General features: G+C 35.2%; 1 protein-coding gene and 1 long non-coding RNA gene across 17 annotated transcripts in view; one reads left to right on the forward strand and one right to left on the reverse strand.

The window, feature by feature from the left end:
* The window catches only part of LOC107976352 (uncharacterized), a 519,171-nt gene that overhangs the window by 364,136 nt on the left and 128,033 nt on the right, over positions 1 to 27,002 (reverse strand). The window lies entirely within an intron of this gene.
* PKIA (cAMP-dependent protein kinase inhibitor alpha) overlaps positions 4,176 to 27,002 on the forward strand; it is an 87,835-nt gene continuing 65,008 nt past the window's right edge. For 7 of the 16 annotated variants that reach the window (XR_010159610.1, XR_010159609.1, XR_008536777.2 and 4 more), the window contains exon 1: positions 4,176 to 4,699. Coding sequence is in view for 2 of the 16 variants with exons in the window: in XM_063817201.1 (XP_063673271.1) it covers positions 4,230 to 4,688 (459 nt within the window). In the remaining 14 variants the exon portion in view is untranslated. Of the gene's footprint in view, positions 4,700 to 15,815; positions 15,947 to 27,002 lie in introns of those variants that run through there. The other 9 variants (XM_063817203.1, XM_003311773.6, XM_063817204.1 and 6 more) reach the window with 7 other exon arrangements.

A 27,002-nucleotide genomic window follows, 5' to 3' on the forward strand; every position in this document is an offset into this window, starting at 1 on the left:
TTTGTGCAATAACAAGTCATAGGTTAAAAAAATTACATATTGCTGTATGTAAAGTTCCAAGAAGACAGATTCAAACCCTATATGTTGACATAAGACATTTCCCAATATCTTTCCCCTTTTCTTTCTGGTTTCCCTATGCCTCTTACCGTGCTGGAGTATCAGAAGCAGTTCAATCCTGCCATTTAATGTCTTTGACTGTTGTCTTTAACACCATCAACACACTGATTCCTTTCCATGAATAAAAAGTACCTGGTAAGAATACTTTGATAGATGAATGTATCTATATTATCACAAGAAACTATCTTCAGTGAGTCTGGCTTCGCAGATGGAAACTACACTGGGGGGTCAAGAAAACATGTTCTGGGACTGTCCCAAGTCGCCACAGTTGCATCCCTACTGCCTCAGGCAACTTGAAGGAAAAGATCAAACATCTTTCACTCTTGAGACAATTGTTGTCTTCATCTCAGAAACAAGACAAAGTCAGGCTGTGAGTGGTGGGGATCCAAGCCCAAGTCTGTTCAACTACAAAATCTCTAACCTTCACAGTCATCTCAACCTTCTGGTTCTCTTCACCTTCTCATCCTCCTGCCTCTTTACTTTATAAGGACTTTTATCTTCAGCATGAGATACCTAGCAAATCCTTCAACTAAATGATAAATTATGAAGGCTGAACATGTTCTCTCATTCAAGGTATTTAGAACTTGCAAAAGAGAAAGGGGACAGAAGCCTGCCCAAGTATGCAAGGATAACACTGACAGAGTATCAGCTCCCTGAAGCTCTGGAGTGGCAATTTCATGCCATCTCATTATAGCCTCACAGTAACAGTCTACAGTTTGTATTCTAAGTTTTGCCATGGCTCCCTTTGACAATCTGAAGCAACCTACATAACTCTTCTTAAAATGATGCTTTTCAATGCATAAAATATAATACGTAGAATTGGAAAGGAAACTAATTACGAAGTTTAAAATACTGTTATCAAAATATTTAAAAACAAAATTCATGATATACAAAGGTATGGGCATTTAAACTCATTAAACACAGTGTAGGAGAGTTATATATATTTACTTAAAAATTGTGATATTGTGGGAAAGGGCTAACAATTTTTATACTGCTTTACATGTACACTGAAATTGAACAATTATAACAGTGAATGATGGGAGCCATGATTCTCACTATTGGAATAGGAATTTACAGACAAGCAAAGGGAGGAGGCTAGAATGATCTATGTGTTAAAGGATTAAAGTTGGAAACATAAGTATGTGCTCATATTTAGCTTAATACAGACACAGAATAGTCACATATAGAAATACTTATGTATATATGCATGGGTAAGTATACACATATTTCTTCACTGTCTTAGTTGAAAGGCCTAAACAAAATGACCTGCCAATAATGACTGTGTCTAGGACCCAGATCTTGATTTGTATTACCATTCTCCTGTAAAAGGAACAAGGGCTCCATGAAGAAATGGCTGATTCTTGGAATGAAGCAGGAAGTATACAAGTTGAGACTGGAGGAACTTATAATACCATAAAGTAAGGGATTGTTAACAGCCCTGCTGCTCCTGCCACACACACACACACGCACACTCACACATCAAAGGGGGTATGTCAAAGGAGCACAGGAACCTACTGAAAGAGCTTCCAAGGGGCAAAACTGGAACAAATTGAACAACAAAATGAAGTAGTAATTGATTATTACCAAAAGCATAAAATATAATACATCTCCATGAGTCTATAATATTGATATCAATAAGTAATTGAATACTTGGTAGAGAATAGACAGCTCTCCTGTGCAGAATTCCATATACTTTATGTACACACTCTGCCCTCAGGGAGGTAGAGCCAAAGTCCCACTCCTTAGGTTTGGGTTTCATGTAGTTACTTCCTACAAGTACAGTATGGAAGGGATGGGCAATAACGTTACAGTAGAGAAACCTGACAAACACTGCCTCAGCCAGACAATCAAGGTCAACACATCACCAGTCATAAATCACATCGGTACTATAGCACCTTGATATGATGTGAGGAAAAGGGACTTTACCTCTTTCTTTCTCCTGCCAATAGTTCACAACTCCAGTCTTATCATAAGAAAAGCATCAGACAAATTGCAACAGTGAGGCCTTCCGGCAAATACTTGACCACTACTCCTCAAAACTGTCAAGGTCATCAAAAACAAGAAAAACTATCACAGCTAAGAGGAGCTTAAGGGGACATGACAACTAAATTTAGTGTGGTATCCTGGATGGACGCCTGGAACAGATTTAAGGATATTAGGTAAAAACCAGGGAAACTTAAATGTAGTTAGACTTTATTTATAGTTAGTAATAATGTATCAGTATACATTCATTGATTGTAACCCAATGATATGGTTCAGATTTGTGTCCCTACCCAAATCTCATGTCAAATTGTAATCCCCAATTTTGGAGGAGGGGCCTAGTGGGAGGTGACTTGATCATGGGGGAGGACTTCCCCCTTGGCTTTCTGGTGGTAGTGAGTTCTCATGACATCTGGTTGTTTAAAAGTGTGTAGCACCTCCCCCTTCTCTTTCTCCTGCTCCAGCCATGTAGGCCCTGCCTGCTTCCCCTTTGCCTTCCACCATGATTATAGGTTTCCTGAGACCTCCCCAATCATGCTTCCTGTACAGCCTACAGAACCACCAGCCCTTCTTTATAAATTACCCAATCTCAGGTAGTTCTTTATAGCAATGCCAGAATTACACCAAGGTACCTTACTATTGTATGATGTCAATAGGAGACACTGGGAATGGGATATATGGGAACTCCCTGTATTATTTCTTCAATTTTTCTGGACACCAAAGCTGAAAAATATAGTCTATTAAATAAAAAAAGTAGTGATGATTTGATTATAACATCAGTGTAGTGATAGAGATATCTATAAAAACAGCAATAAGGAATTAGCTGTTGTTTCTATTGGAAACAAAGTCCCAGGTACTCCTAACATTCTTGTGGTTTGTTGCCTACATTATGTTTAAAGGACATGCTAAATGCTAAATTTCAGTTAGAAGTTAGTGAAACTAAAAATGAGATTTTTCCCATTATACTTAATCTGTATAAAAGGAGTATATGAATAGAATTCCATTTATACAGATTAAGAATCTCCTGCTCTATGGTAATATTAACGGGCTAATGTTATGAAAGTGAGTCTCAGAGCGATGAATTAAGCTCTTCTAGCTTTCAAAGAGCATATATTCTATGACCAAGAATTCTAACTAAGTTTTGTTGGAAAGCTGTTGGCTACATTATCACCTAACTTTGGGACTGATAGATGGATGGAAACATCTCATTTAGCAAAGGTGCTTCCCTGGCCTTGTGCAATTGCACTGTTTAGGTTGCTGGACAAATCCATAGTGTAAAGCTGGCCTGTATCAAGTGACGGTCAATTCAAACAGCAAGGCAAGTTAAAAGAGGGAACTCCATTCCACAGAACCCTAGTGTCAAGGAACCTCCCGACTGGAAAATGACTCAACAGCTAGGCGGAAACCCTAGCTCAGCTACAAAGAGAGCAAATTTAGTCCCATTTTTCCTTAAACATTCAACCCTCAAACCTGAAGAGATTTGGGAAAGAAGCAAAACGGGAGGGTGGGGGAGAGAGAACAGTCTTGTTAACAGCTAGTGTTAATTTAAAAAGAGAAGGAAAGGGCTTATATGAATACATGCTTATTGCATTCCCAAGGCAAATTTTCATAAATCCTTAGGGAAAGAGAGATAGTCATTTGCTAATGTAGACTCTGCTTTTTGATTCCCAAATGTTACAGCTGTCACCACAACAGTTTGCCCAATTATGTGGCAGGGAGGGGAGGGGGTCCCCAGCAAAGGAAGTAGGAGGAAGAGATGTTAGAGGGAACATCTGTGCACAAGTGCACCATAAACACAACAAAATCATGGGGCCACCCCACTGTTTCTTTCAGCGCTTTCTCTGGTTGGCCCCACTTCTCCAGTCTTTTAGGAGATTCCTGTTCTATTACGTAGGCGAGAGGGCGAAAGGTTCTAGCTTTCAAAATTGTGAGTGGTTTGGCTGTGTGCATACGTGTGTGTGCGCGCGTGTGTGTGCGTGTGTGTGTGTGTATGCGTGTGCGTCTGTTGGCGGGGGCGGGGGTGATGGAGAGAGCTATGAAGGGCTTAGAAAGCTTCATTACCAATTTAAAATGTTTTTGTAGTGCTTGAATGTTTATCTTAAAAGACAATTCCTGCTCTCAAATTCAGCCAAATGAACAATGCTGATAAGGAAGATGAAGAGGGTGGGAAACCCACAGGGGCGAATGGAACAGTCCATGCAGCCGGGGTGACGGGGGAGCGCTCGGAGGAAGGACGCTATGCAGAGAAAGCCCCCCTGGCTCTTCTCTCTCAATCCATAATCCAGCGATGCTGCAGCTGTAAAAGCATTAATAGAAAATCAATCCACAACCTCGCGGGGCAGCGATCGTTGAGCGCCGTTTCCAGGTTGCCTTCCCTGGGGTCGGGAGCGGCCCCGCTCCCCCCGTGGCTGGCGCGGAATGTGGTGATCCGTCCCGGGGCGGGGATGACTTCATGCAGCCGGAGCTCGGCGGCGGGAGCGGAGGCTGCTGCTGGCAGGTGGGGCGCGGGCTGGCGCGAGCTGACCGAGCACTCGGCGGGCGCGGCGGGACTGCGGCCCGTGGCGGCGTGCGCGGGGACCTGCGCTGACTAGGTCCGGGGAAGGTAAGCAGCCCGGCACCGGTGCGCCCTGGCCGCACTGCGTGGAGCTTTCCGCTTGGTTAATAATGGGGTTTGCAGCACGGAGGGAAGAAGGGGAGAACCCCGCTGCATTCTGCAATGAGAAAAGGAGCAACAACTAGGATGGAAATGTTGGGCGGCCAAGTGCAGAGGCTGGAGGAGCAGTGTTACTGGGCAAACAAAGAAGGCGTTCTTGCCTCTATACTCTTTCGAACGTGATCTACCATTTCAGTGCCAGATTCGCGTAGACAGTGAAGAGGACTCAAAATGTAAAATAATTTGAGTTACTATTTTGCTTTCTGTGCCTTTTACCTTCGCTTCAGTATTTTGAGGATTTGGAGCAGTAGGTCCCTGGCAGCAGCCTGAGGTAATCAGAAATCGTCCCTCTTCCTGTAGTCCTTGGTCCTCTCCCTTTCCAGTTATCAGAATGGGTCTGTGCCCCTCTCAATGTCAAAACACCTGCTTCAAGACTGAACCTTTAGAAAGAGCCTCTATCTGGAGGGGAAACTTCTCTTATCTCCTGGAGTTCAGCTTGGGTTGAGCAGCACTTGACATCGCTTCTTCCTTCAATTGCCATTTTCTCTGTCAATCATTTCATTGATCTTTTTCGGAGATGCTGTGCCCATTCACAGACCAACTCTCGTCAGCTCTTATCCACCACCTGGGTTCCATGACTGATTTTGTCAAGGTCCCAAAAAGGGCATTGCCTCACACAGATTTCTTATTCGGTATTCTCCCTGTATACTGTTACCTGTGTCCTTCCCCCAAATGCATGGAATGAAATATCCTGCTTGTGGCCCTGTACCAACATGTTATCCCATTAACTCCCTTCGCTGTAGTCACTGTGGCTACTTGAAAGCTAGAGAGGACAGATAGAATCTACTGGAGTGTGAGGGATGTTCCCTATGCATAGGCATAGGTAGAAGTAAAAATGTGAATGCCAGTCCATCCAGTTTTTCTTGAAGCAATTTTAGTCCAGCTGGATTTTGAGACAGCTAGCTGTTAAGATTTGGGACAAATCCTTTCCAAAAGGCAGAGGAGTCCGTTTGCCTCTAGGATTCCTCAAGAACCTCAAAAGAGTTTCCAGTGAGGTTTTCCTCGTAGGCAGTCAGAAAGCCAATGGAGCTGCCCAATCTAAGCCTCTGGTTGAGTATCCTCCAGTTTGTCTTGCCATTTGCAGGTTCCTATCCCTCGTCCTAGGATTTTCCCCACAGACCCCTTGCTACTGAGCCCAAGTGCCTATCCTTGTTGCCACCTAGAGATGTACATTTGAATAATATGCTGTGAAATGGTTAAGATGGCTGTTATGGGGATTGCAAACGTGCCACTTCACCAACAGAGAACAGTTGCAATAAGCCAGATTGTGGGGTATCTGTGTGCCAATGTTCTATTTAAAGGAAGATCTGTTATCTTTAAACTTGAAATTACAGAGACTGTCTGACTCAACAGCCATGCAATTTTATTTTAGTAAATTAAATTAGAAGATCAATGAAAAAGAGGGGCAGAGTTGGTAGCTTAAAATTTTACCTCTTTCTTTCCTCTTCAAATATTATTTTTAAGCAAAGACACTAGTATGGAAAATCATGTTAATCATATTATATATCATTATTGCCTTTCTATTACAAATTTCGTTTTTACAAAATGCACTTTAGAAAGATTTGAATTTGTTTCTTTGTCTCCATCTTCAGTATATGAGGCATAGGGTGAGGGCGTAGGGGGTGGGCAAAGCCCACTACTGAGTGATCCACTCCAGGAACTGCCCCTTGGGGTCTTAATAACTTTATGTCCCGTTTTGTTGTTGTTATTATGTGTCAAACAGGGTTTTGGTTTGAAATATTAACTTCTTGAGATTCTAGAATTTTTACTCAGTCACATTAACTATGAGGTAACAAAGAACAAGATCAACAACAAACCCTCTATTCTACCACCTTTTTTCTACTATTAAAATACTTAACCATATACATCATTATTCTGAAGAAGTAATAATACTAATATAGAATAATAATGAATTTTAATATAGTTATTCTAAATAACCTAAGGTATATGAAATACAGATTAGTACAATTGATCTTAGAAATACAATGCAGTTTCTGTAATGTTGACAGTCACCTTTCTGTTGAAGAGCAAGTGCATGAGAGTATCCTAATGATGGTTAGAAATTCGAAGTGTCTATCATTTAGTTTCTGAAGAAACTAAACTCTTTGGCAAGAAATAGGTTCAGGATTAGGAGACTGGTGCTGCCTAAGGTGGAATAATACTTGCTAGTGATTTTGCAGGTGAGTTGAACCCACTAAGTTATGGACTGGAGTTGGAGAAATCTTGTTGAGAAGAAAGAAAACAAGTTAGAAAATTTAATTTTCATTTTAGTACAACTGAGGAAGATAATCAAACTGAAGGGATTCCTGAATTTGGACTTTGTTGTGTTTAAACAAGTTTGAGGAAAGTTTCTAAATTTAGAAGGCTAAGCAGAAATATATGTATGATTTTATGTCTGAAACTGATTTATGACTTTATATCCTTTCCTTAAAATGTTTCCTAGGGAGAGGAAAAACTAATTGGCTGGTGTTCAGAATTGAAAGAGGAATGAAAAATGGAAGGACGTGCATGATTAGATGCTAAATGATTAGATACTAAATGAACTGCAGGCACTTTTGTGTTTGACAAGATAGAACTGAAGTCAATCTACTGCTCTCCAATTGTGTAAAAAAAAAAAAAAAAAAAGTTTAGTCTGCTAGACAGTGTTACCAGATATTTAGAGAGTAAAAATTTAGGAGTTAAAGTTGCCCTCTTCTAACAAAATATCTTTTTCTGGTGCTGCATTACTGCCATTAACTACAATTGAAATAGCCTTAAGATTTGAGGCTGAGGCAGGAGGATTGCTTGAGCCCAGGAGTTTGAGGCTGCAGTGAGCCATGATGGCACCACTGTACTTCAACCAGGGCAACAGAATGAAACCCTGTCTCAAATTAAAAAATAAAAACTTTTTTAAAAGTTCAGAAATGTTGAAATGGAAAAGGAAAAAGAATAGCAATAATAAGGCTCAAATAGAAATGTCATTTCTATTCAACCAGTGACTCCACTGAGAATGGGTAGAAAAAAGTGCTATTTTGAAAGTTGCCAATGACCTCTTAATTGCCAGATTTCTATAATATTTCACCCTGTTCATTTTATAAGTCCTCTTCTATGTTATTCTTGGATTAAATATTTGTGTTTAAAAGGTAATATTAAGTACTATGTATCAGGCACTGTGATATCTCTTAATCTAATTTGTCACTAATTCCCTTAAAGTACCCCATGCCCAACCTAAACCAAGTGGATCTTCTTTCCAATTTGTACCCCATGGTGGCATGCCTATGTGTTTTCATTTATTCTCTTAGCCCATCCTCTTACATGTCAAAACCTTGTTCACCTCAGATACTGACTCACTTATGAAGCCTTCCCCATACCCATCTTCCTTCCCCAACCAGATGTGCCCCTCTCTTGTTTAAATTCCCATAGCACATTCTATTTTGGGTTATCCTTTCATGTGAACATGCTTTGTCTGCTCTTCTAAAAAAACTCTTGAAAGCAGGGTATGGGAATAAGTTTTTATTACCTGCAACTCTATGGTGTCTAGCTACATATATGTATTATAGGTGTTCAGCAATTTGATTTTAGTGAAGAAATAAGTTATTTTCCAGAGTTATAAATCTATCTACCTACACTCCTCTACCAGCCAAGTTAAGTTCTCAATATATGTGCAAATGCTAATTTGGTTTTTTAAAAATCATTATAGTAATAAATATACTGAGAGTACATTCAAATCATTATAATCTACAAAAGGTATTGTGAGCTTAAATGTTGTTAAATGTATACTAAAAGCATGGTGAGCATAGCAAAACCAATCTTTAATGAAGACATTGTACCTGCTTTCAGTATTATTGCATTGAAGGCACCTTATGCATATGAGCATTTATCTTGTTTCAAGCCACTCTTCTAGGGACTTTCATCTTTGGTATCTCATTTGATGTTTATACTATATGTGAATTTTACACTAAGAAAACTGAGGCTCAGAGATGTCACCTGAATGGCAGAGATTTTTTCCATATTACCACCCGCTCTTTGAAGTGTAACAGAGTGAGGGAAAACATTGTAAAAACATAAAGTCAGAGCCATCAGAATAGTTTCAAGTTGTTTTGTGATTAATCTTTCCAGTGCTTTTTAAACTTTTAGGTTAACATCTCAAACTTCTGATAACTCAGTAAAGTCTGTACATCTTCTTCCCAAGTACATACAGAAGCATACACATATTAATTTTGCATACAAATGCAGGTGTTTGTGGATTCACTAAAGCTCTCTTTACAGAATAGTTAAAGAACATCTATTTGTGCTCCCTTGGACAATATGTGTGTCCTTTATTAGCCCTTACATTTCCAGTACTTGAGATGAGGTTTTCCTTCTGTTTTTCTCCTTACTTTAAGACCTGAAATGAGAGCCCTTCACCAACACTGACATGAAGACAGCTGATGACTAGGAAGCAAGTGCTAGTGAAAATAGTGACTCAAAGAACCTTGATTCACAAAAAAGGCATGGAAAGGGAGCTCCGAACGTTACACATTCCAAATGACTTATTTAAGGTTTTCCAATCAAAGCCGTTTTTACAAAAAAGAAACTGTTCTCAGACTTAAGAGTATTGTACTACCACATATGTGGGAAAACATTGCCAGCAGTTGATTGGTGTAGTTTACTTTGGAATATATTCAGTTCTCTTAGGATGGACTTATTAACTGTCTCAATATTAATATTTCTTTATGGTAATGCCACCTTCAGTAATATATTTGCTTTTGCCAAGTTAAGGAAAGAATGATAATTTATGTTCATCCCTCCTAGGTTCTAAAACAAGTGCCAGCCTGAAAGAGCTGCATATCATTTTAGATTCATAAAAATGCATTCAGATTCTCAGCTGATACTTAAAGGGACTGGTACTAGCAAGCATGGTTCCTGATGTATTTAAAGAGCGTTCAAAGAGGTGTGACAAGAACAATATTAGTCTGGAAAAAAAAAACAGAGATGGAAAGATAGAAAACTCAAAAGGACAACTTAAGCTGTTACCTTCTTTACATTTCCCAAATACCTTTTTTTGTACCAAAATAAGATTATAACTATATGTGTCTAAAATAAGTAAAATGTTATGAAAACTTTATAATGTGCTCCATATCAGGTAAGTTTATATTTTATAGATTTTATAATTAAAATTTTTTTTCTGGTAAAATATACGTAACATTTACTATTTTAGCTATTTTTAACTGTATAATTAACAATGTTGGGCAACTATCACCACTATCAGTTTTCAGAACTGTCTCATTATCACAAACAGAAACTCTATACACATTAAACAATAACCGTTCATTTCCTCAGCCCCTGGTAAACACTATTCTACTCTCTGTGCCTATGAATTTGCATATTCTAGGTACCTCATAAGTGGAATCACTTATGGAATGTTCTGGAACCCTTTCATACATATTTGTCCTTTTGTCTCTAGCTTCTTTCACTTAGTATAAATGTTTTCAAAGCTCATCCATATTTCAGCATGTATCAAAATTTCATTCCCTTTTAAGGCTGAATACTATTTCATTGTATGTATATAACACATTTGGTAATTTTGAATTGCAAAACACTTTCAGTACATTGTCTATTACATTAAACATGGCTAGCATATAACACCACCATATTATCTTCCATAGATGTCAAGTAATATACACTATGAAGGTGCCATAATTTATTTGGTCAAAACCCACTGAAAAACATTTACTTAATTCCAAATTGTTTTGTGACTTCAAGTTATGTGGTAATAAACAGAGTATATTAATCCATATGTCTTTATATGTCAGTACTTTTACTTTTGATCAAAGAATGCTTGGAGTGGAATTGTTGGGTCAGAGATTATGCCCAGGTATTTATAGTTTGAGTACTCTAGATACTGTAGTTTATAGACTATAAAAATCCTAACATTCTGTAACAGATAGTATTACTGAATGTTCTGGAACCGTTTCATACTATCTTAAAAATGAATACAGATACTATAAGGAAATCAACTGAACATGATCCGAGCAAAGAAATATTCTCACTTTTTTCATTTCCAGTTCATGGAGGAAAAATGCTATACACAAGTATTGAGAGAGAAAGTCTCTCAATCATGCATTTTTTTATCATAGATGACAAAGTGCATCATAGATGTCAGTTAAGTCTTGTAATAACAATGTGGAATAGTAGAAACATCTCTAGCTAGTTTTTAGGGTTTTTGTTTGTTTGTTTGCACCAGCAATAGGTTATTTGCATGAAACCTAATCTAAAATTTGGTCTGTTTGTTCAGATTTATGTACCTACATTATGGTAAATCTTTTATTTTTTTTTCTTAGTTTCTCTTTAATGTATTATTTTTAGTTTATTCTGAAATAGAATAATAAAGCCCAGTGATAACAGTGTCTTATTTAAGCTAAACTACAAAATATTTGGCATATGTGAAGTATAAACAGAATTGGCAAGACTTTTAACCATCCTCCTCAGCAGAAGACAGTCTCTATTGCATCGGCCAGGAGAGGAGAAACAGAAGGCTTGCTGGAGATTGCATTAGTTTTTACTTAAACATTAAAATGCTACAAGGACAAAGATGAAGCAACATGTCTTATAATATATGTTTGAGTATCTACTTAAAACTAAAGGGTTGCTAGAACATTTATTTAGTTGGACAGACACACTCCACAGTGTAGCTGACCCTAGACATGTCACAACTGCATTTTAAAGTATGCTTTTTCTTCAGTTGATTGGGGTGGGGGGAATTATTAATAAACATTTCTCCTATGGTTTACCTCTATCTTTATGGTTGTCTGATTAAACCCTCTTTGAAAAGCAGACGTAAAACAAATCAGCATTCTGATCTTTGTCTGAATAAGCAACACCATGGCCATACCTTCTTAATGCACTGCTGTGGTTATGAGACCAAAGGGTAGAAGCAGCAGTTTTTTGGTCATTGCAATAGTCACAGCAACACAACCTGCTACATTCCTCACTTATATACTGCAGAATCTGACCAAATAAACACAGAAAAGTCAGTAATACCTTTAATGCAATTCTTGCACAACTCTCCATGATCTTTCATACACAGCTTCTCTGATAATTGAAATGTAGAGGAAAATAACCTGAATGTTAAGACCCCTTTTCCATTTCCAAAATGTAATTTTGCTGGGACTTGCAGAAATAACATTGAATCTGAAATTGGTGGGCATCCAATGGAGTCACTAGAAATAATCTGTCAAAATCACTCAAATACAAATTTAGATTTAAAGACCAGGAAATTCTAAAGAGTAACTATGGTAATATATTAACAATTTAGGAAAGGAACATTATATATATATATATATTTATATATTTATTTATATATTTATTTATATATAAATATATAAACATATATATAAATATATATAAACATATATATAAACATATATATTTATATATGTAAATATATATAAACATATATATGTAAATATATAAACATATTTATATATGTAAATATATATAAACATATTTATATATGTAAATATATATATTTACATATATAAATATATATAAACATATATATTTATATATAAATATATAAACATATATATTTATATATATAAATATATAAACATATATATATAAATATATAAACATATATATTTATATATATAAATATATAAACATATATATTTATATATATAAATATATAAACATATATATTTATAAATATATAAATATATATTTATAAATATATAAACATATATATTTATATATATAAACATATATATTTATATATATAAATATATATAAACATATATATTTATATATATAAATATATATAAACATATATATTTATATATATAAATATATATAAACATATATATTTATATATATAAATATATATAAACATATATTTATATATATAAATATATATAAACATATATTTATATATATAAATATATATAAACATATATATTATATATAATATATATAAACATATATATTATATATAAATATATATAAACATATATATTATATATAATATATATAAACATATATATTATATATAAATATATATAAACATATATATTTATATATAAATATATATAAACATATATATTTATATATAAATATAATATAAACATATATGATTCACCTCTAATTTCCAACTTATATATTTATATATATTTTTTGGAAATATATATATATATTTCCAACATATATATTTATATATAAATATATATAAACATATATATATGTTTATATATATTTTTATATATATTTTTATATATATGGGTTTCTACTTATAAGGTATAATCACTGGAGAATAATGGATTTTTAGAAAGGATTCATTCTGAAAAGACTATTTTACCACTTTTTTAAACTAGTGCCATCAAAAATAAATTGTGACAAGTCACTGTCATCCAAGTTAGTCTCTCACGTGGCTCTCAAGGAAGTGAGTAGTTCTTGGGGAAATGGCTTTCTTCAAATTTGTGCTTTCCTGCAGTGAGTCAAGCTGAGATAAAATGGGGCTGATGTTCTTAACTATTTGTTACATGCCCATATTTATTAGAATTACCTAATAATCAGTAAAAAAGAGTTTTATGATAACTAAAAATGTACCTATTGAGACTCTCCATTGATAAAAGTTGGCTAAGATACAGCTGGTGATCCTGTAGAAATCTAAATTACATTTTTTTCATCTTCTCCATATTAGAGAATAACTCAGGATTTCAAAGCAAAGCATGAAAAAGTAGCATTTGATATAGTTTATCAATGTTAAGATTTCTGGGGAGCTTATCAGCATCATATACTAAGCATTCAATAAACATAAATTGTTATTTCATAAGTAAAATATCAACAGCATGAAAATTTCTGTAACTCAAGTGGCCAGTATGGTACATGGCTTTAATACAGGAGATTACAAAATATTAGTTGAACAACAAAATGAACTAATACCATTTATTTCTGAAAGCTACCCCCCAATACAAAATGATTGGTATTCTACACAAGCTCATTGTGATTGCTTTAGTAGATGTGGTAGGAGTAAATTATGGATAGAACTACCCTCTTCCCTGGTTCTTTTAAAACCATACTTTCTTCCCTCTGGGGTATTATAAGTTGGAAATTAGAGGTGAATCATATTTTAGTCTGGAATTTATCTAGTAAGCAGTTCAAGACACTTAACCATGCACCATCTGTTTACCCAGGGCAGGAAAACATGACATTCCCCTTTTCAACTATAGCAGATGGGGACTTTTAGAAAACTCAGAATGCAAGATAGAGATTATAATGATGGAGTATTAGTCAGCACTTCTTTTGTCTGCATCTCTTTTTCAATCTCATTGATTGTAAAGAACACAATCAGAGATAAAGTACAGTTACTGTCAATTGAAAATGTTTTCAACCTGCATATAGGTGTGAGATAGTGGGCCTCTCACATCTTCACGAGATATGTTGGAGTGACTATTTCACCACAAAATTCAAACCTGATACTAAAATTATCTGACACTAAACAGTCCATTAAATAAGAGGATGAATGTTGGCATCTTGCTCATCTATTTAGAAAAGAAAAATCACTAACATTTTTAGGCAATACTTAAATGTTTAGATTTTTTCTAATAAAATGGAAAATGAAATAAAATGGCATTACGGTGTTATGAAAGCAAAGCAATTAGGTTAATCTCAAAATGTCTGACTGTAAAGTTGTAACAATTTTATTCTTAGAGCTCTCAGGCAGCTTTTAATCATTTTCAAGTTCAATCAAAAAGCTCTAACCATTATCATGAATATATTCTGATCACTGGGCTTTCCTCCTCCCTTTTGCTATTTATTTTTAATTTATTTATTTGGGGACATTTTGGCTACCACTTATGTCTAGATCATGTCTTTCAGGAAATGAATTTGGGCTTTGAATCATACCTTTACCATTTACTAGCTGTGTGATTTATACGTTACTCAACCTCTGTGAGTTGTTTCCTGATATTTAAAACAGGAAAATCACCGAGTTGTGGTGAAGATGAAAGAAGATAACATAAAGGAGAACTCAGTGAAGTGTCTGAAATATACATGGTAAAGGTTAATGTTTTCCATTTTTATCATTTTTATTTCCACTGACAATTTACACAGCCAGACCTCATTACTACATCTTTTCCCAAATGTTCATGAATTATTTTTTCTACCCCTCCCCATGTAAGTTAAACTTAGCCTTGAAATGACCCTGAATCTCACTGGAAAATGTCTTAATGCAGACACTGCCAGTGTCAGGAGAGGTTGGGTCCACTGTAATGCGAGGTTGTTAGGCTCTGATCAGCAGTGGCTGTGGGAATTAGACCTAGCTTCTATATTTAACTCTTCAAGTAGTTGATTGGATCACCTGGCAAAAGTCAATTGGCTAGCAATCCTTCACCTTATTTTCTTTGAATTGTACCACATGTCTAATCACTCGTTTCACTGGCTCATTATCAGAAATGATATTACGGGCATTAAATAAGGGTGCTTATTTCAGAAGCAAAGTGCCATATAAAATAGGAATGTCAAAAGCCTTTGAAGATCCTATTTGGCTAACTCAAATAGTTGTTGTTTCTAATATGTAACTATTGGAGAAGTTTCATATTATTAAGTTGTCCAAAAACAAAAATTAAACTAACTCCATTGTAGGTCATACTTTTGTTGGTCTGTGATACATTTCTATTTTATTGAAGCCCGAAGAATTTACAGAGACCGTGCAAGCATTATTATTCAGGGACTTGTTTATTATTAGGTGCTACTGATTAGATGTGATGAATAGCAGAACTGTTAAACAAAATAAAAAAAAAATAGAGCCTCACTTACTGTGGAATCTTTACTAGGAGAAACACCAGCCTATAAAAGCTGCATTTTTAATGACATATTTACATTAGTATGATGACAATTTTTGTTGGGCTTGAAAAGCACACAATTTTACATTTTATTTTTCTTATATGGATTTCTGTTATTGATATGGGCCATTTGGATTTTAAAAAACAAGTACAAAAACTGTGTAGGAACTTATATTTAATATGTAAATCACATTTATTTACAGGGGAGAATTTTGTGGTGAGCAAGAACTGCAGCCAAATTTGTGATAATTTATTGCAGTTGGTAGAGTCTCTTCATGTATTCCTGGGAACAGAATAACTTCACTCTTTCACGTAAAAAGTATAAATCATCAGTGTAAGTTTGTCTTAAATTTCCAAGCCAATATTGTTAATCCCTATTTAAATACTGACCTGATTGGCTGTTTACCAAAGGCTTGAGGGGTAAATTTGGGGCATAGTCTGAATTAAGATGAGATGTTGGAAACAATGAAAATACCTGCTTTAAACATGTATGTACATACAAGTATACACATATATTACACATATTTTATGTATATTATAAACTATGATTATGTATATGTGTATCTATGTATGTATTCATTAATATTTTCTTCCTATTTCAAATATTTGATTCCTTGAAAGTTGGATTTCATTTAAAATAAAGAGACAAGTGCTTGGAAAAGCATGTGAAAAATCTTTGTTTCCAGAGCCAAGTTTAACAAGGAAAACTTATTTTTTCACTGGCAGTTTGTTTTTCAAAGTTATGAGAATATGTTTAAGATTTTAAAGTGATTTATTTAATAAATGAGTATGAACATGAATTTACCTATTTCAGATTGCTATATATGTCATATTAATTTTTAAGTATATATTTATCTGTTTAAGCTTTTCTGAACTAGATCTTACCAGGTTATAACTACTGTCCAATTATATAAGAACAACAATATAGTTGCCTTTCAGCTTGAAAAATGCACCTGTTTCATTTTGTTATTTTTTTAACCCATAAGTTATTTGGCCTTCCATCAGCTTTTCTGTCTTGAGGAATACATTGTCCAATGCATAATAAATTATTTTGTACATCTATGTTTCATGCCATAATTTTTTAGTGTCTCACAAAGTTCTAACTTGGAAGGTACTCTTTTAAATCAAGTTTTTCAGAATATAGACTTGTTCTTTGTGAATTGTCAGATTTGTTTTTTAGGTATTTCTCCCATTTTGGAGAATGAGTAGAGAAAACTGTACCATGAGACATTTCAGTTCTTTTTCTATACTTACCGCTAATAACATGCCTTCTCTTAGTAAAGCTAGAAAGCTGAGAACTGCAGTTAAATAGCCCCAAGGTAGGACATAGGCGAAAAATACTAAAATTTGTTCAAGTACAGTAAGAGAACCAAATTTGGTCTGGCATTTAATTTAGTCTTCCTCACTACCCTAACCCAAGTAGTATACTAGTAACTAGACTTTTAAAAAACAGCCATTTGTTGATTAATGGTGCCTATTTTTGTTTCTGCTTCATTTTAACTTTGTTTCATAACACTATTATACAGAGGCTTATTTTAACAAATGCCATTAGTTGGATCATTGAGTTTTTCTTCTGCTTTATAACTGATTAGCTCTACAGTTCAAAAATGCTTAAAGGCCAGACCCGTCAATTAGAAGATATAAGCACAACAGAAGTGATGTTTCTAAAATTAACTCTGGAATACATCTCTCTTAATGTTAAATACATATAATCTGGGACTGGGTGCAGTGGCTCATGCCAGTAATCTCAGTGATTCAGGAGGCTGAGGCAGGAAGGTCATTAAGGCCACAAGTTCAAGACCAGCCTGGCCAACATAGTGAGACCCTGTCTCTACAAAATAAAAAAAAAATTACAAGTCCAGGCATGGTGGCTCATGCCTGTAATCTCAGCACTTTGGGTGGCCAAGGTGGGGGGATCACCTGAGGCCAAGAGTTAGAGAACAGCTGGTACTGTAGCGAGACCTCATCTATACAAAAAAAAAGAAATTCCTTCTGGATCATTTCTAGAACACAAATATTTGTGACATTTCTTTAGTGTTTTCATTTTTATTAAGTGTTATATACTCATATTTCATATAAACTTTGTATTAATTTTAATACTAGTTTAGAAATTTTAATTTAGTATAAATACATCAACTAATGTTGAAATTGCTAAAACTTTAGGGTCAAAATTAATTTAAAGGTTACTGGAGTTACTGTTCTGGTTTCTAGTAATTGGTGTCTCCAATAAATGCATCAGAAAGACAAAAATAGCCATGGTTCAGAGTGTCTGCCGTATTAATAACATGCCATGATATAGCTTACAGATATGGATATTAACAAAATGATTTATTTTAGAACATCATTTATAGCCTATAAAATGATTTGCCAACTGACAGGCAACCTTTGACAATAAAATATACCTGCTACTTCCTTTTTTGCAAATTCATTGTACCTCATCAGTGTTATCTCAATAGTGTGATCAATAGATGACTAGTAATGCTCATTCTCTGTAATTCACATCTTACCAATTACTAACAAAATATGGAGTGGGCAACAATTCTATAGTATTTAATCAGATTTTCCTTTAAACTCAAGTATGATCTATATTCCTATAATGCTTTTATATCTACCACTTCACTTAAGTAAAAGAAAGTTTTCTAGAGTTTCTATGTCAGTTTTCAAGTGGATCAGTCTTTTTTAAACATTTTTACTTAAAAATTAAAAATACTAATTTGTGCATGGTTAAATATAAATATTGAAATAGTCTGAAATATATGAAATGATCAAACAAACAAAAGTATGGGAATATCCTTTAAAACATACAAACTTTGAATATATTTAGATTATTTAAGCTAAACTTTCTTCATTTACATAACAGGTCACAGGTGTTGCCTTTACTATTAAATAAGATTCTTAGAGTAGAAAATAACATATAATTAATTTTTTTGTAAAATGTTAAGTGCAAAGACCAGAGCATTAAACAATAAATGATGCATACATAGAGGAAAATATTAAAAGGAAATTTAAAATGTAAAAGTCAATTATCAATGGTTAAATCAAGAAGCAGAGAGTCAGTGAGATCACGTTTTTTATTTCCAAATTTATTCAATGTGTATATATTACTTGTAGAACTGCGTAAAAAGAAATTCATGTTTGGATGTTCTTTACCATCTAAACATTGCTGAGAGTGTGGTTGAAATGTTCACTTTTTAGTAGATTTCTGGAAAATCTAGGCTGGCCTTGAAAATATTAAATATAGTAGAAGAAGGTAAGTTTTCCCTCACCCTAAAATTATGACAATAAATTATATTTTTAAATTATCACATAATTTTCAAAGCATTTTTATAGTCATTGTCTTATTGGACAATACCAACTCTCTAAAGTTGGCAGAACTAGAATTGTCCTTATTTTGCAGACAATGAATTCAAAGTTCATGAAATGTAGTAATTTGCTCTCTTAATCAGTATACACAATTACTAAGTGTTAGAGCAAGAATTCAAGCCTGTTTTGTGCCATGGCCAATCTAGTGCTGCCCTCTATCCTATAGGAACTGGTATGTTTAAGAGTTAAGCATAAACATGGAAATAAGCCTGGTCTGCTTCTAGTTATAAATTCACTTACAAACCTCACTGGATCCTGAACTAGGAAAATCTGTAAGGGTTATTTACTTTCATCAACCCAAAGATGAACATGTTAAACAGGTTCTTAGATTTAATTAAACTTTTTTTTTCCCACCATATCTTTGTGTCTATCAGCAGCTCCTCTTGAGTATACCATGGCTTCATTTAAAGAGTTGCATTGCTTAAAAAATAAACATTGACGTTGCTGATCACTTACCTGTGTTAAATAGGCCAGTCTAGTTTGCATTGACATAATGCTGACATGAGATTGTATCATTTTATTATACACACACACATTTACTAGTTCTAATTTAAGTAGTAAGTTTTGGTCCTTACTAGAACATGATTTATATAATTGGCAACCTAATGGTAAGATGCAGTAATATAATCTATCATGTTAAAAGATAACTGAAATTCACAGAATTCTCTCCTATAACTGCATTAGGAAGTTTTAATGGATTTCTACTAAGCTTCTCTTAAGGATAAAATTTTTTGAAAACAGGTCACTTGTAAGATCTGCCTTAGTTTTTTAATGCTTCTGAAATATCACCACTATAACCTGCTTTTTAAAATAGCCTGACACCTACTAAGTACCCTTTCGCCGCCTACAAGAAAGCATTTATATTTTTAATTTTAGTGAAGAGTTCTTGATTTAAGAATTAGTCATTTGCTGTCATTTGAATTTCAAGTATGTTGTAAGTACTTGAGGTTCTTTCTGTATGAATTTTCAGCGGAGTTTTTACATTTTTCATCATTAATTTCATCTTTCACTTGGGATCAGCCAAATCAAAAAGTTTATGTTCTACCCTTTCTTAGCTCTCTTCATTGCAAACATTCAGAACCTTCTCAAAAATAATATCATGGCTTGAGACTGTTTATTGACAACCGATAATGCCAGAAATTAGTGATTCTGGTTTTCAGTTTAAAAAGCAAAATGAGAAACTGAAGAAATAGCGTTTTTCCTCCATTTAGCTGATCAGCTATTCACATCAGTGATCATTTGCTTTTGAGGCTAAGGATACAAATGTTAATGTTTTGTATATTCATAGAAGTGAAAAATAATATAACAGTTATTGTGCTTAGTCTGTGCTAAGCACTATTCTAAAACCAAATGAATTTCTCCTAACAGCAGCCCTAAAAGGTAGGCATTATTATTACCTTTTTGATAGATGGGCAAATTGAGGCACAGAACAATTGAGTAAAGTACCTGTAGTCACACAGCTAATAAAGCACACAGATAGGATTTAAACACCAGATGGTCTGTTTTGAGACTCCACACTCCACCCCTATAGTTAATATAAGGGTTTGGATCCCTACTCTTTGTTGTATGGCCATTTAATTGCTTTGTGGAAAGAAAGGGAAGGAGGAGAGAGAGGGAAGAAGGCAGGAGAGATGGCAAATTCCTGCTAGCTGGTTGACATGGTGTGCTATAATTTATAATGAAGTTCAATTTAAGGACTTGTAAAGATTTCAATAGAATAGTCTTAAATGTTCACTAATGAAGTATGTGGTAATATCAGATGGAGATAGCAAGTGAATTTCAATTTAGTAATAACCATAATTATAATTCAATAGCAGTCTCATATTTGGAACAAATAAAATTCAAGTAACTTTTTAACTTTTAAGTTCAGGGGTACATGTGCAGGTTTGTTATATAGGTAAACTTGTGTCATGGGGGTTTGTTGTACAAATTATTTCATCACCCAGGTATTAAGCCTAGTACCTATTAGTTATTTTTCCAATTTGAGTAATTTTCACAGCAATAATTCTACCTTTTCTTAAAATTATTAGGTATTTTTTCACCCCAACACTCAAAGCTTATTTAATATTAATAAAATTTTACCTTTTATAAAAGTCCATAAATTTTAGTAAGGTTGTAAATTAGGCTGAAATTACAAAACAAACAAACAAACAAACAAATTTAGAGCTTTTAGCCAAAGGAAAGCACCCTCATCCCACTCCAGCTCACCCCTGCTCATTTCTATCATAACTGCTTCCCTAAGAAAGAAGAAATTTTTCTAGGCGGAGCTTGCAGTGAGCCGAGATTGTGCCACTGCACTCCAGCCTGGGCGACAGAGCAAGACTCCATCTCAAAAAAAAAAAAAAAGGAAGAAATTTTTCTGATTGGTCAGATTTAATTGAACATTCACTGAGCCATATTTTACTATTGCATCGGGTCACTGTGTATTTAAAGATACAAAGCAGGCTGGATGCAGTGGCTCACACCTATGTAATCCCAGCACTTTGGGAGGCTAAGGCAGGCAGATCACTTAAGACCAGGAGATCAAGACCAGCCTGGCCAACGTGGTGATATCCCTTCTCTACTAAAAATATTAAATACAAAAAATTAGCCAGGCATGATAGGGTATGCCTGTAATCCCAGCTACTTGGGAGGCTGAGGCATGAGAACCACTTGAACCCGACAGGTAGAGGTTGCAGTGAGCTGAAATGGCACCACTGCACTCCTGGGTGACGGAGCAACAGAGCGACTCTGTCTCAGAAAAAATAAAAATAAAAAAAGTACAAAGCAATGGTGCCCACATTCTTATTTGTCCAGCACCTGGTCTTGTGAGAGCAAGTGCAGTGAGTATCCTTGAAGCCTAGACCTTCAAGGTCCTCTCCTCTCTTTCATTCCGTGCACCAGGGTGGGCTTCATCTAGGAGAACAATGGACTCATTTCTGTCTTTTGCCTGTTGGTCCTTGCAGATGAGTCAGGTTTCATTTGGAGCCCAGCAAATCTTAAATGCCCTCTTCTCAACATCTTCCTTTACACATGTCTCAGTAAATATTAACATGCTCTAAATATGCCCTTGCCATAACTCTGAACTCAGGATTACCAGAAAGTAATTCCAAAGCTGAGACATTTTCCACATCTTAATCAGCAGATAATTTGTACTTACATTAACACTGACTTGATTATTCACATGTTCGTTTGCAGTTTGAATCTATTTCTGTCTTCAAGTACTTAAAATAGATATAGATTTTAATCAAGATACTTTAGGACTTTTATTACATATTTATTATGTACCTTATTTCAGGCATTTATTGTACTAGGTGCTGGCAATAGAATGTTAAACAGAATGGTATACAATCTACATTCTAATTTTCAAATAAGATTGTTATGAAAGTGTACTTAAAATTCAAACAGGAAAAGAGGGCTGGGCACAGTGGCTCACATCTATAATCCCAGCACTTTAGAAGACTGAGATGGAGGAGTGCTTGAAGCCAGTAGTTCGAGACCAGCCAGGGCAACATAGCAAGACCCCATCTCTACAAAAAGCACTTTAAAAAAATTTGCCAGGTGTTGTGATGCATGCCATAGTCCTAACTACTCTGGAGGCTGAGGTAGGGGTGTCACTGGAGCCTAGGAGGTCCAGCCTGGGCCGCAGGGCAAGACCCTGTATCTAAACCAACAAACAAACAATACAAAGCAAAACAAACAAACAAAAAGACACAAGAAAAGGGTACAGAAATTGCATGCAAAAAAACTCAGTTTAATATGCATGTTTGGCATGTTAGAGATAGAAAATATCTAACACAGAAGCTTTACAAGATTAAAGGTGGATTGTCACTTCAGCTGAACTTTTACTTAAAACAAGCAAGTGTTTATTCAAACCAAGCCACAAACTCAAATAGTAATTATCCAACTTTATAGTTTCTCACTTAAGATAGAATGCTTTTACTTATGACTTGTAGTAATATTAATATTTCAAGAAACTAACCATCAGTGTTTTCAAAATTAGGTTATTCCAGTGATAAAAATTTCAAGAGTTTCCCATCAGTTTTATTTCATGTCTCTAAAATTAGATTAAAATGTTACAGTTTTAAGTAAAAAACTAGTATATTGACTATTGACTCGGGTTCCAAGTTCTATCAGAAGGTAGGTCAGAGAAATCCCCAGCGCAAGAACACACCCAAATTTTAATTCTGAAATTCTTTCTTGGCGGATTAGATGTTGGTATCTCAACATCTGCAATGCCAAAGGACGTTGTCAAGATATTATCAGCATTCAGTTCAGCACTAGGTTTTCAGAATTTAGAAGTTTTTTCACTACTTTTTCTCCTCCTACTCCATGACAGATTGCTTCCAACGCTAAAGGTATCTTGACTCATTCATGCACCATACATTCAAGAAATACATACATTTGAGTTACTTATCACATATACTATTCCAGATATGGTACTGGTCACTAAGGCATCAAAGATGACTAAGACACAGACTTGGCTCTCAAAGGGTCCCCAGTGTAGTGAGACTCTGCTTCTTACTCTTCAAGTAGTATCAATTATATGCAACCAGAAATAACAGGGAGTTAAGTAGCATTTGTATCATATTAAATGTAGATTGGGCCATGTAATTTCTCAAAAATCAGATTCAATCAAGGAAAGCATAGACTATTCTTTGGGATTTGCCCTTGATGAGTATCACTATCTATTCTTGAGACGTAATAATAGAAGTTAGTGAGCAGTTCATCAAATACAGCCCTATGGAAGCCAAAATGAATATTTTCTTTAGTCATTGACTTTCTAGACATTGCTAAGGCATTTAAAGTTTCCCTGCCAAGAAATCACCAGTAAACAGCAGTGATGGTAGATGCAGGCTATTTACTGCCATGAGTTGAAAAAATTAGTGAGCTACCTTTTGATTGCTTGTCAAGCATTTTGACATGTTAGGACAGAAAGCACTGCTTAAATGTAAAGAGCAGTTCATGTAGAATTGCTGTAGGTCATCCTAATGAGGAAGTGATCTATCAAGTGAAAGACTGGAGAATGGGAGAACTGCCATGATGTAAGATTGATTTCTGCTAAAGAGACCTTAAATTTGGCTGTGTTTTAATTTGTGGTTCCTTCCAATAGTTTGTAAATTACCCATAGTAAGTACCCAATATAAAAAGCTATTCAAATTTACTTTCCAGCATACTCACATTGGGGATTTTTTTTCCTTCTTTTTTCTGTTTCTCTCCCAGATCAAAAGAGGAGCAGTGAGTCTCAAGGTTTAGGGATGGGGTCCACTTGGAGTGACTGACTCAGTAAGCCTGAGTGCAACCTTGGGCCTTCCAGTTTTAACAAGTTCCTAGAAAATGCTTTTGCTGCTGGTTTGTGGTTCACATTTGACCAAATCACTGCTGAAACAAAACTGCTGGGGGAGGAGGAAGAAAGAACTATGAATCACTAAGCCAGCCCCTGAACTTGCTCACCAAACTGTCCAGTCTGCTGTGAATGTAATCACTGCTGCTCAGGAACCTATCGAAAGTACATTCAGCCCTCCAAATCTGGGGTTCTGCATCCATGGATTCAACCAGCAGATTGAAAATATTCAAGACAAAAAAAATAAAAGATAACTATTACAAATAAAATAATAGAGTATAACAACTATTTACATCGCATTTACTTTGAATTAGGAAATACAAGTAATTTAGAGAGGATTTAGAGTACCCGAGAGGTATGCATCCCTGGATTTTGGTATCTGCGGGTTTTGATACAGGGGTGTCCTGGAACCAATCGCCCCGTGCATGCTGCCAGGTGATGACTGTAAATGGTCCTCTGAATCAGTGACTCGCTGAGGGAATCAGGAAGAACAATCCTTACCTTTCTGCTCAAGCTCAGGCTCACAGTTTAATCTTTTAACCTCCCTCTGCATCAGTCTAAGTTTCAAATAATAATGGTAATTTATTTCCTCTGTTATTAAAAAACAAGACCAAAAAAAACAACAAACAAAACCCTATCAAGACTGGTGGGGTATGACCTGTATATTTTTAGCTTCTGAAATTTGTCCTATTACTATTTAAAATTAAAAGAATACATTTTTCTATTTATAAATATATTTAAGACTGCCAAATGATAGCTGTTCCTTACCCAACATTAGTTATAAAGAAAAAAAGCAATTCCCAACAAAAATGATATTGCAACAAAAACATGATATATGTATTTTGTGAAAGAAGTACAGCTGCCTCAGAGACAATGAGAGGCTATGAAAATAAAGGAAAACCATCTGAGCTCTGGTTAGAGACTCTGGAAGTAGTGAGCACAAATTTCTTTGAAAGAAAAAGAAGAGGAGTCTGATGTAGGTAGACAATCCAATTCTAGTTACTGTCTTTATTTGTGATAGTCCATAGTCTAAAAAGGTGCAAATACTATTAACTAGCCTGAGGACAAGGTGGCAACTGCATTTCATTCTGAAATGGAAAAATCCAAGGAAGGTAGAAGAAACAATTGCATGAGAATTATTACTCAATTATTTTTCCTCAAAAAGCTGTGTATCTTCTTTTTTGAACTTTGGGAAAGCATATATAAGAGTTTCTTTGACCCCGAATAGTCCATGTATTTACCCAGAAATATTTGTGTATCTTGCTACTGCAGCAGGATTACAAAATAGATTACAACTCTACTGTAGAAAGAAAATATGTTTTTATATAATCTATAACTTATCTGGGTAGCTAGAAAACATACACACACACACACACTACATTTTAATCCTGGCATCTCAGTGAACTCCCATATCTGAGTGGTTCTTTCAAATAATGCTTCTGAGTCTACAACTTTACCTTTCCTTCTCTAAGAAGTGTCAGGGCATATGGCTGGAGGAACTTAGTATATAGACCTAGATAGAGCTCAGGGTTTTGGGGACCAGTTATGAAGGGGCTGAGGGATCTATAGGCCACTTCCTTTGATAAACCTCTGTACCAGCTCTTTTCTTCCCAAAATTTCCCCAAGTAACAAGGTTTAGTTTTTTTTTTTTTTTTAAGCTTCTTACTCATAACCTTCTTTCATGGCAAACCCTGAGATTTTTTTCCTAGGTAGAAAATTATTTGGATTTATCCATCTAATTCTCTGATACAGTAAAAGATAGCTATAAACTTTTAGCAAAATTTATCTCTATGAAGATTTTAGACTTTGAAGCTTAACTGACTAAATTTTTCCAATACTTGCTCTCTATTGTCTGAAGGGTAGACATTTCCTTGCCTTTAAGAGGTGGAAAGCCACAAGGGAACAAGTCCTTAAAGAGATAGTCTAAAAAGCCCTTTCTAATCTACACCACCTCCAGCACCACCAAAAGTCTTCAACTTTATCCACATATTTGTTTCTATGCAATAACCGATATATTTTTGAGTTACTTTATTTCCCAACCCCCTCTCCGTCCCACCCCCCACCGCCAACAACTAGAGTGCAAATTCCATGAGATCAGGGTCTTGGCTTTTTATTATTTTTTCATTGCAGGACCTACCTACAATAATTACTGGCACATAGGAGCCACTCACTAAATACTTCTAGAATGAAAGAAAATAAAAATGTGATGCATCCTTACAGTAGATTATCCACTGCAAGTTTTGGTTGCTAGCAAGCATGCATCTTTTGTGCTACTGCCTCAAATGGGCCTTCTGCTGCAGACATACTTATCTATTGACAGTTCTTTTGAACCACCATTGCTCTTCATGTTTTCTTGCTTTAAATCATGCTGTTGCCGCTGCCTAGAAGGTTCACTTGTGAACCTTCTTGTCTTTCACACTCCTAAATTTCCTCAAAACATAAATCAGGTGTCCTGGTCTCCAAAAGTATTTCATGATAAACTTTTTCTTTCTCTAAGTCCCCGTGCTGACATATAACCCTCATACCCTATGCTGGCCCTAAACTTGTTCTTTCTCTACGTCCCTGTGCTGACATATAACCCCCATACCCTATGCTGGCTCTTAACTCACTCTTTATACTATTCTCTCTGGTGGAAACTCATGGACTTTGTTAAGGGAGGCATTGAAAGCAGGGACTGTTTGCTATTTCTGGCATCAAAAGCAAA

This window comes from Pan troglodytes, chromosome 7, assembly GCF_028858775.2.
Source record: "Pan troglodytes isolate AG18354 chromosome 7, NHGRI_mPanTro3-v2.0_pri, whole genome shotgun sequence".
Classification (NCBI taxonomy): Eukaryota; Metazoa; Chordata; class Mammalia; order Primates; family Hominidae; genus Pan; species Pan troglodytes.